This window comes from Spea bombifrons, chromosome 9, assembly GCF_027358695.1.
Source record: "Spea bombifrons isolate aSpeBom1 chromosome 9, aSpeBom1.2.pri, whole genome shotgun sequence".
NCBI classification, from domain to species: domain Eukaryota; kingdom Metazoa; phylum Chordata; class Amphibia; order Anura; family Pelobatidae; genus Spea; species Spea bombifrons.
Genome location: NC_071095.1, coordinates 39,558,455 through 39,573,374, shown reverse-complemented (window position 1 = coordinate 39,573,374; position 14,920 = coordinate 39,558,455). Strand labels below are relative to the sequence as shown.

The 14,920-nt window shown below is 38.5% G+C and overlaps 2 protein-coding genes across 2 annotated transcripts in view; one reads left to right on the top strand and one right to left on the bottom strand.

Moving 5' to 3' along the window:
• The window catches only part of LOC128504434 (cytosolic phospholipase A2 delta-like), a 37,158-nt gene extending 34,370 nt beyond the window's left edge, over window positions 1–2,788 (top strand). The window contains exons 17-20 of the mRNA XM_053474461.1: window positions 988–1,185; window positions 1,478–1,644; window positions 1,884–2,070; window positions 2,453–2,788. Of these exons, the coding sequence (XP_053330436.1) occupies window positions 988–1,185; window positions 1,478–1,644; window positions 1,884–2,070; window positions 2,453–2,673 (773 nt within the window). The 3' untranslated portion in view covers window positions 2,674–2,788. The remainder of the gene's footprint in view (window positions 1–987; window positions 1,186–1,477; window positions 1,645–1,883; window positions 2,071–2,452) is intronic.
• Window positions 2,789–3,837: 1,049 nt separating this feature from the next.
• Window positions 3,838–14,920, bottom strand: part of SPTBN5 (spectrin beta, non-erythrocytic 5) — an 88,740-nt gene continuing 77,657 nt past the window's right edge. The window contains exons 57-74 of the mRNA XM_053474453.1: window positions 14,041–14,196; window positions 13,559–13,776; window positions 12,219–12,408; window positions 11,716–11,892; window positions 11,275–11,379; window positions 10,337–10,906; window positions 9,995–10,105; window positions 9,588–9,686; window positions 9,105–9,188; window positions 8,161–8,265; window positions 7,807–7,917; window positions 7,211–7,279; window positions 6,605–6,694; window positions 5,640–5,731; window positions 5,197–5,282; window positions 4,278–4,338; window positions 4,129–4,184; window positions 3,838–4,037 (exon numbers count right to left, since the gene is read on the bottom strand). Of these exons, the coding sequence (XP_053330428.1) occupies window positions 3,934–4,037; window positions 4,129–4,184; window positions 4,278–4,338; window positions 5,197–5,282; window positions 5,640–5,731; window positions 6,605–6,694; window positions 7,211–7,279; window positions 7,807–7,917; window positions 8,161–8,265; window positions 9,105–9,188; window positions 9,588–9,686; window positions 9,995–10,105; window positions 10,337–10,906; window positions 11,275–11,379; window positions 11,716–11,892; window positions 12,219–12,408; window positions 13,559–13,776; window positions 14,041–14,196 (2,484 nt within the window). The 3' untranslated portion in view covers window positions 3,838–3,933. The remainder of the gene's footprint in view (window positions 4,038–4,128; window positions 4,185–4,277; window positions 4,339–5,196; window positions 5,283–5,639; window positions 5,732–6,604; window positions 6,695–7,210; window positions 7,280–7,806; window positions 7,918–8,160; window positions 8,266–9,104; window positions 9,189–9,587; window positions 9,687–9,994; window positions 10,106–10,336; window positions 10,907–11,274; window positions 11,380–11,715; window positions 11,893–12,218; window positions 12,409–13,558; window positions 13,777–14,040; window positions 14,197–14,920) is intronic.

Here is a 14,920-nt window from a genome sequence, read left to right as displayed (position 1 = left end):
TGCAATAAAGAGATGAAAGTGTAAGTTGTACGTTTTTATTACATATTTTAAATTTAAAAAAATTGCATTTTTTTATCCGATTAATTGAAAAAATAATCGGCCAACTAATCGATTATTAAAATAATCGTTAGTTGCAGCCCTAAATAAGACTTGCATAGAGGGCATCGAATATAACCTTTCGATAGCATCAGGGTATGGAGACTGGCAGAATAAAGACATACCAGGTGCAAAACAGGGGTGTTACAGCATCAGATGAGCGTTCACATGTTATGAATTAACCATACCTGGAAGAGTGGGAAATGGATGGGATTCATACAGATTGCCAGTTGAGTAGTCAGATGAAAGCATCTTCATGCTTTCAGTCTACATAAGGTGGAATCCTTGTGTTTACCTTTGGAAGCCTGCATGCCTGTTGGGAAGTATTGGGAATTCCAGATACATGTTGCATTGTTAGGAGCACCATCTTTACATCCATGCTTGCTGTATTATGTACAATTTCCAGCCTAATAAAAGCCAGCCCTGGAATAAAGCCCATACAGCTAAAGAAGAATTATTATGTATCTGTTTGTTTGGTTGTCACATCTGGAAATCTGATGTTGGATGTATGGATTATAGCAACACAAACAAGTCTACTTATAGTGAATTTAGAATTAAGTTCACCAAATTAAACAACACTTCAGACGTTGAGAAATGTTTGGAAAATGCTGTACATTATAGAAGTGTACTTTTCCCAGATGCCTTGAATAAAATGCATAACATAAACCATCGAGCACAACTAAGTGTTAATTCCATTATTAGTCCATGCATCTTCAAGCTTTAGGATGAATGGAGTATTAGTGGAATTAACAAACACCACCTAGTTGTGCTCTATGGTTATGCATTTTATTCACCGCATCTGTGAAAGCAAGAAGTTTGCTTGAAATATACTTGGTTAAGAATAGTATCTCTAGATAATGAATTTCCTATTTCTGTGTTCATTTTAAACAGATGAAGAGGAATTTTTGGCCAAGAAAAGGGCTGAGTCTGGTCTAGAGACTCGCCTTTATGAGCCAACTGGGGTGTTCAGTAGCACAGTGAAAAATATTTTAACTAATCGACCAATCGATGGAGAACATCACAACTTCGTGAGAGGACTACAGATTCATAAGGACTATGCCAAGCAAAAGGGATTTAACTCATTTAAAGGTATGCAAACATGTCAGCGCAGTAGCTGTGACAAGCATATGAATCTAAAACATCTTAGTTCTGCTACAGGAGACATCATGGTTAGGATGAAGTGATACTTTTTAGACATTTGTATTATATACTGTACCCGTACGTTACCAGCTTATTGTATAAATGCTGTACATTGTGCACGCCGGAATTATGTATGTTGGGCTGCGCCACTTTCTCTGAATGTCTGTTTGTTTGGTTGTCAGCTGTCACCTAGGTGATCCTAGGTGTCCCTCTTATACAAAATAACAATAACTCATTACAGACACACAGCTAGATCAGTCCCCAAACCAGCTGACCCCATTCACGGACGACCTGTGTCTGGTAGACAGCGCATATTATATCAACGCCAGCTTTCCATCGCTACTTCGGGAAGAACGCAAAGTAGACATCATTTTGTCATTTGACTACGGGCTTTCAGGACACTTTAAGGTATGAACTATAAACCATGCGGCTTTGAAAAGAAAATTAGATAAACTCCTGAGAAAACATTACGTTATTGTGAACATCTTTCTTTCTTACCACTTTGGTTACAAGACGATATGCAAGAGCATTTGAGTTTATGAGATGCCCATGTATTAGAGGGATGTTATGACTAATGCAAGTAAAATGGTCATGTACTTTAATTAAATAATCTTGTGCTTTCATCCACCACATCCAATACATTCTAGTCAGTGGAACAAACCAAAAGCTACTGTACCAACCAGAAGCTTCCCTTCCCAAATATCGAGCTGAGTGACGCAGACCGGGAGCACCCCAAGGAATGCCATGTGTTCTCAGACCCCGAGGATCCAGAAGCTCCTGTTATTCTTCACTTTCCACTTGTAAATGATTCCTTTAAGAAGTACAAAGCACCAGGTGAGCTAGAGCCGCCACTCCCAGCATGGATGGAATGACTGAATGTGGAACAGAGATCAGTATGTTCACTAGCCCAGATCCTGACCACATTGTACCTTTGGCTCCAAAATCAATTGCCAAACACTGTGCCCTCCATCACAGAAGGGGAGCTGTACAGCAAACTCTATAAACAAGGACACTCTACCCTCTCATCTATTACTGTACAGAAAATCATCTTTCTCTATTGTATTATTGTATAAAGTGCAAAGTGGTAAAAGTGCTGCCGGTGACAGCATTCCACTCATATTCCAGAAAAAGCTTTCTTTCCTTATTTTCCCATAGATCATGCAGTTCACTACAGCTGTTCATTAAACAATGTCATTCTTTTCGTGTACCTTTTCAGGCGTAAGTCGCAGCCATCAGGAACTTGAGGATGGGGTTGTTCACCTAAATGGCATGTGGTCACCTTATACTTTGGTAAAGTTGACCTACAGTGAAAGAAACTTTGACAAGCTGCTAAATCTGGCAGAATACAATGTTATGAACAGCGAGGAGCTCATCCTGCAAGCGCTGCGTGATGCCATCGCTCACAAGCAGAAGAGCAGAAACACGGGCGCTAACTAGACTCATGGCCCTGTTCGCAGGTAACGAGTGACGTTACGATCGTACTGGTGTGAAAATGCAAGGAACTCCCAGAAGCCTCTTGGTGCTAAAACATGAATTTATGTCTCTCTGTCTGGAAGTTCTGCACTTTACCACTAAAACAACTGAACAAAAATGAATCAATCAGAGATTGTCTTTTTAAAATAGCTAGCAAGCCAATCAAATTCCATTTTAGACCGGAAGTTTCTACATATTTCACTTCGATAGGACCATTTGTGTCAAGTCACTCTCTTTTATAGTTGCTCTGAAATAAATACAGTAGCTAAACTGTCGCCACACCGGATGGATGTGTGCTTACGCAGATGCATGGTGCCTGCTTCACACACACAGCCCCATGACCAGGTCTGTTGTACTGGATTTAATGAACTATCTATGGTTTCTACATGTTTGTCTATCTGTTTCTGATACATAATTACAGCGAGAGATATGTTTCCACTCACATTCTCACCTGCTGGTTATCACACAAACGTACATACACAGACCTACTAAAAGCCGCAATGAAACCCCACATTGTCAACATACCCAAAGTAATGCATATTAATCAGCATTGTTTCTCACCCTGAAGTTGAGATGTTAAAAAGAGGCACAGATGGCTTGCACAATTTAAAAAAGAAATTTATTTAACAAAATATTCCATTATCATTCTGCACACAAGCCATTACAATGCTTGTAAGTTATAGGTTTCTGCATTATATTAATGGTTATCATCTGCCAGTGTAATTGTATAAATCAGAATATTGCATGGGATCAAATGGTCATGAATTAAAAGTATATATAGTTTTTCTGTTTAAATTGTCCTCTGTGTTGTTACAAAAATAAATATTTAAATATTTGATTTATGAACTACGTTATTGGTTTATTATTTTTTTATATCATTTCACACATCTACAATAGATGAGCCACAAGACAGGGCAAATGAAATAAAATCTTTGGCCAAAAATGCAGCTTTTAACGCTACTTCCTTACCCTCTGTACACAAGTATCGTAAAAACCGGGGGTAAGGTAAGGTTAATGCTTTCCACAATGAATCGTGTGCTGCATTCGTTATATTATACATTAAGGAAATATTGATTTGGACTCTGTACACTTTGGGGGGGAGGGGGAGGACAGGAACTCTTTTTGCATAAAAATGTGTCTAACAAACAAACACAGTTCATGCAATCTATTGTGCAAGTTCTACCACGGTATGCTTTACCATATAATTTCACAGTATTATACCACCTATTTCTTGTAGAAAAACTTTTTGAAAACATTTTTCTCCTTTTTGGGTTTGTCTTTTGCGTCATCTGTTTCCTCTTCGTTGTTCTGCTCTACACTCAAGAGAACTACGAAATAAACGCATACTGTAATTACGACACAATACCTGCGATATACTGAACTGTTTGTTAAGGAAAGGTCATTCCAACACTTACTTACCTCTGCTAGCGGAAAATGTTTGTCCATTTGTGTCAGGTTCAAATGACAAGGTTCGCCTGTGTAGAAAGGGAGTTTGGTGAAAAAACAGTGAGATACTATAGGTATTTATGTTTGTTTGCATTCTCATTCAAGAGATTTCTATGACTAACCTGGGAATTTCATTAATTGGAATATAAGGAGACATCGTCCTCGTCTGGGTACTAAAGTCATCTGGAAGAGAACAAAACATTAGTGCACCATCTTTCTTTACCATTTTTTTAGTATTTGGTTTGGAAACTGTTTAATTTATTAAACAAAGAGTGATTCATTAGTTTCTCTGGCTTGCAGGGTCTTGACCCTAATTTAAGCATAAGCTGATCTGTCAGAGTATCTTTTCCTCTGAATGCTTAATCCAAAAATAAATACATTTTTGTGTCACAAAACTTTTATTCCTGCTCTTGTATCACATGACAATCATTCCCTAAAATATGTGTGTCAAGAATATGAATGATTCATCATTTCTGTGAAAGTGTTAGGTATTCACTAGTATTATGTTTCTAGTGCTGGATTTAGATGTAAAACATAAGTTTGGCAGCTTGGTGAACAGCACGTCCAAGTCTGTCCCCTTTCACTACCCTGGCTTTCATGATCCTGCATGTTAGCCACTCGCCTTTGGGAAAGATGGGGTACTTTGACATAGAAGTGGGCTAAGTCACATATGTCCATTTAGTGTGACACAATCCCCAATATGTACGCATCCGATGGGTGCTTTGAAGTGGTGTTAGCTGAGTGTGTGCCGATTCCTTGCCTTTGTTGTGTTTGCTTGTTGGACATTTCAGCAGCACCCCAGGTTTTAATGTGCTTTTCAGGGTATGCTTCCTATTTTGTATTTTTTGTGAACTTCAACTTGAAAACAAAGATCAATAAAGGAAACACAGCTTGCTTTGCTGATTCCTAAAAATACTGGGCATGAGTGGAGGACCAGCTTGACTCTGCATGTCTGCAAGTCAATCAACCCTTTTATAAACTGCATGGAAAACTATATAAAATATATAACGAGACCATTAAATATTACAGAAACGCAGTTACCAGTTGTTTTCTCAATAGCTTGAATCCAGACTTCCATCTTCCTGATGGATGGAGCCGAGAAGAGGTATTCAGAACCATCTGATAACCTGGGGGCAATTAAACAGTAGATTTAATATTCCTTTATGTCGTATGAGACCGAAAACACCATATTGTATGTGCTGTATGCTCAGCAAAAGGTTTCTAAATGTTCTCGGCAATATGTTGTGTACTTTAGGAGTTGAGCTTCTATTACAGCCCCCTGGACCTTTGTAAACACTGCCCATGTTATTGGCATTGAGAGGTTTAAAGACATTAAAACGTCCGCATTTTTCTTTCCATTATGCAGAGAGCAAAGAACATTTAGAATAATTCAAATTATAAGGTTAAATTGCTTATAATTTCAGAATATGTTATATATGTGTCAGGAGAGACAAGGGGAAGGTTTTGTTTGCTTTGACCACTACCTCATACTGAAGGTGTTTTCTTTATCAGGAAAGGTCTTCACCCTCTCGCAGCTGGCACCCTGTACATTGACTGTGGGCATTGCGGTTTCATTCTGAAAGAAAAATTATGCAATTATAAAAAGGAAACTGTTTAATATAGCAAACAAAAACATATAGAGTAAATATTTGGTTCCCAAATATACCATCAAACCTATTAAAACATGAATTTTAGTAGTTCCAGTGCCAAACATTGTTACAAGTGTACTTGTATGGTGTGCAAGTTAGTTAAAGCAAACATTAATATTGTTTAAGTGGGAAGGGTCCATGTTTTTCGAGTGTTAATGAGAATACAATGTGGTTGGCTGTTTGTGGACAGAGCGTACTGCTTTCGCACACAATACGCTGCAAATTGCCAAATAGTGATGCTTCAAACAAAGAAATCACTTTGGCTGCCCCTGCAAAAGTGTTGTAACCAGTGGTCACTGTGGTTAAATAGCTGTTTGCTTATGTGTTCTAATGCTGTAAAAGAATAGTGATACAAAGTCGTGTTATTATGTTCTGATATGTAAAAGCATAAAATTCAATCTGTCAGCACGTCTACAAAATTAGGCAAAAACAGCAACAGATGAATAAATCAAGAAACAATAATATGTCAACAAAAATAAAGTCAAAATGGAGAAGCTATGTGTGAAAAAACTAAGTACACTTTATGACTGAATAGCTTGTAGAACCACCTTCAGTAGCAAGAACTTGAAGTAATTGTTTTCTATATGACTTTATCAGTCCCTCGCATCGTTGGGGGGGGAATTGTGTCCCACTCTTCTTTACAACATTGCTTCAATTCATTTGAAACATGCCCAGCTGGCATAGTCTCTGTAGTGTCCTTTGCCCATCACCAAAATATGAGCACAAAATATGACACCACATCCTGGCACACAGCATTGGGGGTAGGGCAGCATCGGACCTAAATAGACAGTAGGGAGTACCTTGAGTTCATCCTTCTTGGCTTTATAGAAGCTCAAGCTGTGTCCACGGAGTGTCACGTAGTATGAATTCCAGAAGCTTGCAGAATTATCCTGCAACACAGTAACAACTTTAAGAACATATGCATAAAACATAAAATCAGCATTGACCGTCAAGGGCCAAAGGGAAATGTAAAGATTGGCACTTTACACTGGTAACAATCATATTTATGTTCTCATATATATGAGAAGTCTTATGAAGTCTTATGAAGAATGTCAATCAGTAACATTCCCAGGGATGTACTGCCCCCAGAAGAACAGTAACCGCTAAATAAATATGATTGCTACATATATATGTAGCAATCACATTTATTTAGCGGTTACTGTTCTTCTGGGGGCAGTACATCCCTGGGAATGTTACTGATTGACATTCTTCATAAGTAGTCAAGAGTCTGCCACACTACCCTCCACATACATATCCTTTTAAACAGATAGATGGGTGGACTAATCTCTAGTCCAGTTTCATGTTTGCTCTCCAGCTTGAGAGTGCCAAAGTGAAATCAAAGGCTGGTTCAGAATCATGAGAATTATTTAAGGGTACGGACATGTATTGTAATAGAAGATGGCTACCTTTCCCCCAGACAGAAGCTTCTGCCGCATCTCCATAAATCCATTAACTATCCTGTCATATGAGGGACTCTGGAAAGAAAGAGAAAAACAATAAGAGGAATAAATCAGTATAAGTTCTACAGCACAACTTGACATACAGCCAGATAGCACTATTGGTCCTTGAACTCAGTCTTACCCCCCCAACAACCAGCACAACTGATCCTATAATGTAAACCTTTATTAATACCGGCAAGTGCAAAAATGTGTTGGGCAAAAAAAGTATACTTATCTCAGTAGACATTTTGTGAAAGACTCATTAGTGTACATAAGAGAAAGAAATAAAGTGGGAAGAAAGGAAGAGAAAAAATGTGTGACTACAAATACCGGCTCAAATAGTGTCGTTAACATTTTTTGAGTGGCTGGGAAGCACACTTATTGTGTTTGCTGCACTATTTAGGGAAGGCACCTGAATCACTATATTGTCACACAGTTTTTATTAAAATGTAAACTGACTGCCAAACCCCACCAGTATTTCTTTATTTTGCACCATGCGTTCTATTAAGCTTGAAGCTCATATATGCGGCAGATGTTTCGATTCTGCTCTTTCTGGATTGCACCCATTTCTTTCCGCTGCTCTTTTCCTCCAGTCCATTCAGGTAACATACTGAGGTATGTGAAGAAAGCTGATTCAGCCCATTCTGGGTGAGTCCCAGTTTGGACTGTACCCGCTATAACAATACAAGAAATACCGGAAACAAAACAAAAGCTTTGACCTAGATCATATCTCTATATAATGTGCCCAGAAAGAGCATTTCTGATTCTTTCTACGAGGGAGCCCTGAACCAACTCCTATAACACAACAATCATAAATGTTAGGAATGGTAATAAGTATAATAAAAGTCAGCACTAACACTGCTTCACATTGAACACAGCAGAATCTTTGATGCACTGTTACCAACGGGTGAACATACCATGACACTGCTGTGCTGAGACGGCGGTGGAGATACCTCTGGTATACCTGAAGAGATGTCTGGTGACCGCACGTGAATTTTAAGCAAAGGCTGAGAAATGAGCTCCTGGTGAAAGGACAAAGATCAGTATATCAATTGGCATACGCTCAGTCGTGTTACATATTAGAGGCACACCTCTGAACACTTTATTGAGGGGTCCTTTTTTGTGTTTGTACCCTGCCGCACAAATGGAAATAACAGATAAATACAATATGGCAATTCTGCACAGTCATTAATATCTTGCTCAGCCCGGTTATATATAATTACAGATATTGAGTCGGTATCCTGGGTCTTACCTGCAAGCCATGAGGTCGTGTATGTACAGCAGATGCCCATGTCAGTCCCATACATACGCTTCAAAACGGTGCATTAACTTATAACAAAATATGCAGCGTTCCCTCACAACACAACAACACAAAGTAAGGATTAGGTCCTATATTGAAGGCCACTCGTTGCAATAAAGTCCAGGTGTGTGACACAATGCCATCTGCAAGCTTCCAAAGGTGCCCTTCAGCCTCTCTATACTGTACCCATTAACAGATGGCATTGTGGAAATTCTTAAACTGTAACAAAACTACAGGATTTACTCATTAAAGTGGGTGCTGGGTGTTGGAAAGCTGTAGTTTCTTCTCACTGGCTTCATTATCATTATGTATCATTAAGGTAAGATTTTCTGCAAGAAGGGCTGAGCAGGGCCAGGATAATATATAGTTCAATGAGGTAATCTTGTTGATTACACTATACATTATACTGGCCAAAGAAGACCTTCTTGCAGAAGAAGCTCACTGTGATTGACCCTTAATGTTCAAAATAAAGTGAGGGAATTTAAATACTAACTTTTCTGCATACTTCATATTATGAATAAGCTGCATACGTATGCAAAGTTCCGTGTGGACTTCACTTACCAGAACGCTGGTGTCCGGCTCCTGAGGGGCTGACACATCTGGAGAACTCACATGAGTTCTGAATGAAGGTTGTGAAGTAATGTCCTGTAAAGTAAACACAAACCCTCACATAACATTTTGATATCTCATCTATGCTTTGTAATGTGTGGTGTCTACACTAAATTACATTAATTTCTAACAATGTTTAAATGTTCTTGGAACTTCAAAGGAACAAAATCTCAGAGTCCTTTATTCAGAAAAATCTCATAAAACCCACAAGTGTTTTCAGAACATTGGAACATTTTTAGGAATTACTGGCTACAGCTGGTGTACCAATGCGAGCAGGATCATCCTACAACTAAAAACGACCTACAGTTTCACATGATCACACCATGACCACAAAGAACTACAAAGCCAGTTTCTTTCCCTTTTTCCTGGAGACATCATTGCATTTCTGAAACGCCATATTTATTGATACACGTCCCGCGCATGAAACTCACTTACCAGATCCCTGCTCCACTTCTGCTCAGTGGTCTCCGCAGCAATGGCCGGCACATCTGGACAACTCACATGAATTCTAAGCAAAGGTTGCGAAATGATGTCCTATGAAGTAAGTACAAAGCTTGCATTTGTTATCTGTGGTTCAAGCTCTTTTATTAAACTGGAATAACTCATCTTTCTACAATGAATTACAGATTTTTTGCAATTTCTTTCAAGGTCTTTGCAAATTGTACCAAAAATATTCTTTGCAAACATCTTAATTTTTTCTATATCACACATCTCATGCCAAAGTTGCTGATATTTTGCTGTAAAGCATTACTCTCCCTCATGCAAGATATAAAGTACAAAGTTGTAGATAATATTAGATATAGTTAATTATTGATACTTAGTGACATGCAATTGATACTAACCAATATACTTCCGTTCTGTTCTACGGGAGATGCTGTGGTTGTAACTGGCACATATGGTGACGCTTCTTGTGAATTCACATGAATCTTCAGTAAAGGCTGAGACGTGAAGCCCTATAAAGTAAATCGTGTTAGCAATAAGGCATTGCTAATTTACAATGTTATGTTAGTCATAACCTGTTGCTAGGGTAATGTTTCTTTGCAGGATTAGGCAGAAATCCATTATTTGGTTGGTGTAAGGCATGTCAGTCTGTTCCATATTATTTGAACAGTTATTATTATACTACATGAAAGCTCTAGTGCTTTGTAAAAAGAACATTAAAAAAATGCATGGGGTGTCCTTACCGAGACACCTTTATCTGTCACCTCAGTGGTATCTGTGGAAATAACTGGCTTCTGTGTAGAGTCAATTGTTGAACGGAATTTAAGTGGAGTTAGAGGAGGGAATTTGATCTCTGGCGTAGTTATCAATGATGTTTTAATATCAAGCTTCTCTTGAACTGATAGCTTGTGGCTCTGGAAGGCATCTCCTTTGGTGACAGTGGACTGCTGACAAGTGACCTCTGATGACAGCGGTAAAGAAGAACTGGACTCTAAGAAAGCAAACTGCTGACCCATTAGCGTTGGGTTGCTAAGAGTCTGATCTTGATTTTGTTCTGCATGTGCTTTGGTGTCTATACCTTCCTGCCAACCAAAAGCAGTCTCTTTTGCCTTCTCTTTGGTGGCATTTAGACTTTCTGCAGAAGATTTCATAGAGGGGTTGGAGACCTTTACACTACTCCGCTCTGGCAGCCTTGGAGCGAATGGTTTTCTGTCGGAAGGTTTCCTCCTAAGTGAAGGCAACTTCATGAAGATTTCTGGTTTCTTTTGTTCCTTTTCTTCTGTGTCGAGTTGTCTAAGTAAATTTTGTTCTGTCTGCAATTGCATAGAAGAAATACATGTAATCCTCCAAAAACAGAAATAACATTGAAGCTATTTTATTTAAGTTGCTGTGATACCTTAACATCATAAAAATGAACACATTTATTAATTGATATATAAACTGTGTGATTTTTGAATTTACATTATATTTAGATCAACATTTGTCTTGAAAAACTTCTTGAAACCCACTAAAAGTAAAAAAAAAAAAAAAAAAAAAAAGGGCCAGAAATGTACCTATTGCGGTAACATTTGATTAGGTGCTTAAGTCAGGTGTGGTATAGTAGTGTATAGGTTCACATTTAATAATCTTTGTAGGAAAAATGGTGATATCATTTATCATCACATATTAAATCCATATTTACTTTGGTTTTCCTCCTCAGCAGAGCAAACTTTTCTTCTTGAGCAGCCAACATCTTCTCAAAATCTTCCTGCACCTTCAGAAGCTCTTCAACGTTTGACAAAGAGTTCTACAAGACAAAGACTGGGCTTCAGCTCAAACGAATTAACTCAGCATGTGGAGTTTATTAATATTTATTTTGAAACCGACTTTATAGCCACTAGACTTACATTAGTGGGGCCATTAGACTTTGCTTTCTGGGTCAATGCAAAATTCAATGACACCTGCCTCAAGTTTTTTGAAATTGGGAGAACCACGTTGTCAGTGTTGTGTTCTTCTACTAATTTCAGGTTCAGATGAGTTCTCATTTGGGTTACGCCCAAGTTGATCAAGTTTTAAAGTATCCAGTACAATGGCTAACACTTTAAAGCATGTGAACAAACCCCTTTATTGTGTAGCAACTCACCCCATAGTTTGGATCTAGAAGATATGGTTCCCGAGTGCTAAGCCACCCATCAGCCACTTCAATATCTCTCCGTAGCAGCTGGATCTCCAAGTTCTCTTCATAGATTTCCTTCCGTTTCTTCCAGCTCTCAGACATATCGTTCATCAGTTTAGACATTTCATAGACTTTTTCTGCTATCTGGAGATGTTTAGAACACATTTACTAGATGTAAAAAAATATCAAAAACCACTACATTTGGAGCTTATTTCTTATTTGGTCCAAACAGTACAATTTTTGCGATATTTTGTCTGCCTCTGCCATTCCTATCGCCTGTAACCTCCTACTATAGCTGAGGCTATTATCTGTATTTGGTGATATTGGTGATTTCTCTCCAGCCTAGTCTATTTTTCAATGCAACAAATTTCTGCTAAAAAGTCTAATTTCTTTTTATAAAAGTCTTCAGATATTAAGTTGAACTGGTATTATTTGGATCATAAGCCTTTTTCTGTCTGTGATTCACCTACCTCTACAGACATAAAGTGCCCCTGGTTCATCAATGTTTTTCCGGTGTTTGTTAGTTCCTCGTATTTCGTCCAGTGTTTATCAATCTCTCTCTTGTATTCTGCATGCCGTTTGATCAACAATTCAGCTCCAGCAACATCGTATGCCAGCTCCTCTGATACCACCAGTGCGTGCATCTCTTTTGCCCAAGCTCTGGTGCAGCAAAATATGAGATTCAAGAGTCAAGGTGTGCGGATAAAATGTACAACTTTACATTTCTTGCAAAAGACAATTTTATAGTACAGTGAAGGTGTTATTTTTATAGTTTCAAAAATTTCATCAATGTCTATTACACTTCTTTTTGTCAAATTAGTGTGTACTACTCCTTAAAACGTTTTGTAATAACCTTTGCTGGTACACAAGGAAACCACCAAAAGAACTCACAGACTGACTTGTTAAACAGGCACGAATATACTGTTATGGGTATTTAGAGAGTTGTCCGTGACATGCGATTTTGTGGTACCCAAATGCTGTGCATTTCCTTGGTAACTAAATCCTGACTGAGTAATACTCAACTACTGCAGAGTTACACCAAGATACCCCAAAACTCAACCTCAGTCGAGCCAGGAGGTGTGGGTATATACAAATAGGCGGATGCATTCACTTTAAGAGAAGACTGCATCCCATGTGAATGGGGCACAGGTAATACCTGACATAAAGCAGGTCTGCATTAGGAGTTTATTAGGAGAGTTTTGATGGACTTTTAGAAAAGCGACAGGGAGATTGAAATAGTAATAAAAATAAGTCACTAAAAAAGGATAGAGAAAGCATGGTATGTATATAACAATAGGAGCAGAAATGTATTATCAATAGATGGGAGATTTGTATACACTAGCTAAGTAATCCGGAAGCAGGGGAGAAAGCTATGATAGATCATGAAGATTCTTGTTCTGGTGGGTGAAAAACAGACCGAAGGGGTCTGCAAAAAAAAAAAACAACTGACATATAGAATCTGTTTTAAGGTGAATGTCATATGGGTCAGTAACCCTCTAGGGAATCATCCACTGGAGGAGACCAGAAACGAAATCCATCAAGCTAAAAAAAAAAAAGACTCTACCTTGAATTTAGAAACAAATAAATTCATTGCACCATAATCATCTTATCTGAAGTACAACAGTCTGTACCCCAAAATAACAGCCGGGTTTTATCACAGACCCCTTCAGTCTGTATCTTGCGAGAGAGAAGTCTTTAACCGTGTTCACCACGTGATCCTTGTCAAGTTAAGTGATGACTTTTCAAGTCAAAGAGAAAGAAGGGCCATCTACCATTAAGATGTCATTATACTTTACATCAGAATACTCACATTAGCTCCCTGCAATCACCAAAATATTTGTGGACTTGCTCTGCTTGGCAAAGCTTCTCTTTCCTGCCCTGGGACATCCTGTACAGACTCCCCCAGTACTGGGTCACTTCTTCCAGTCTCTCTGCTACATTCCTTTGGACTGGGGGGTGAAGCTCGACGATGTAATGTCCCATCTCTATGATCCTCTCCACCTCCTTCTTAATGGCTGCAAGATCCCGCTTTCAAAATGAATAGAAGAAGGGGAGTCAGAGGGAATCCTGCTTAATATAAGGCTCAGAGTGCTGTCTAATACTAACCACAGACAAGCTGACAGATAATTAAAAGTTATGGTCACATCACCCTAGAGTTCGTAACATGCAAAGCTTACTCAGTTTATTAACTGGTAAAATCAGTTGGTTTAAAAAAGCAGCACAGTTTCAGCTGATGTTATGCATTTTGTTTGTTTGCGCATTATCATTTTGGTTGAAAGAGCGTCCACTCACTTCAAAACCTTCATGCTGGCTAAGTAGGGTCTGCAGTCCTGGAAGATCATAGCCATAGTCATCTGTATCAACAGCTACTTCTTTTTCCTGCATCCAACTCTGCAGTTCATCAACGTCATGGTCAAACTGATGAACTTGGTGAGCGGTAGCTAAAATCTAATGGATGTAAAGGGACAAAATGCAAAAAAAAAATATATTATTGTAGAATACTGCATTTAAAAGTACCCATAATTATATATTCTTCCAATATTAATGGGCTTTAATCTCAGACACTTTATTTTTGCAAATTCTATTTTATTGCTGTGCCATGCCTCAATTCTTCTTTGGATACAGCCAACATAATCCTATGGTATCCTCCATCTTGCTTCCCCCTACACACTAAGCTGCACAGGCTTCTGGAAAGGTAGCATTTATTGTTGAACTGAGGGCATAATCATAGGGCAAGACCTCTGATGAACCTGCTCCAATGCCAAAAGACCTAGTTACGGCTTGGATTGTAGCTTAAATCTTTGCTATATCAAGCATTTAATTGAATCAGATTTAGTAAACGTGTGAATTAGAAATCCCCATCCCTTAATTGTTTGCAGTGCGATTTCCACGCAAAATCATCTCTGGTCTGCATTGAAAATATCCCTGTTCTTCTTAACCTTAAATCTCTATTTCCCCAGGCAATTGTAGGTTGTTGGCGTATCCCAGGAAAATGAATTTTGCTCAGTACTGTAATTACATTTGGGCCTCTCCTAATACTTGAGTTCTTTAGGCTCAACCTAAACTAATACTGATAATAGGATACCGAGGGGTCATTTTCATGCTGTCAACAATTTGAGGCTGATTCGCAACAATCCAAATCTAAAAACAAACACATTTTACGCATACCAAA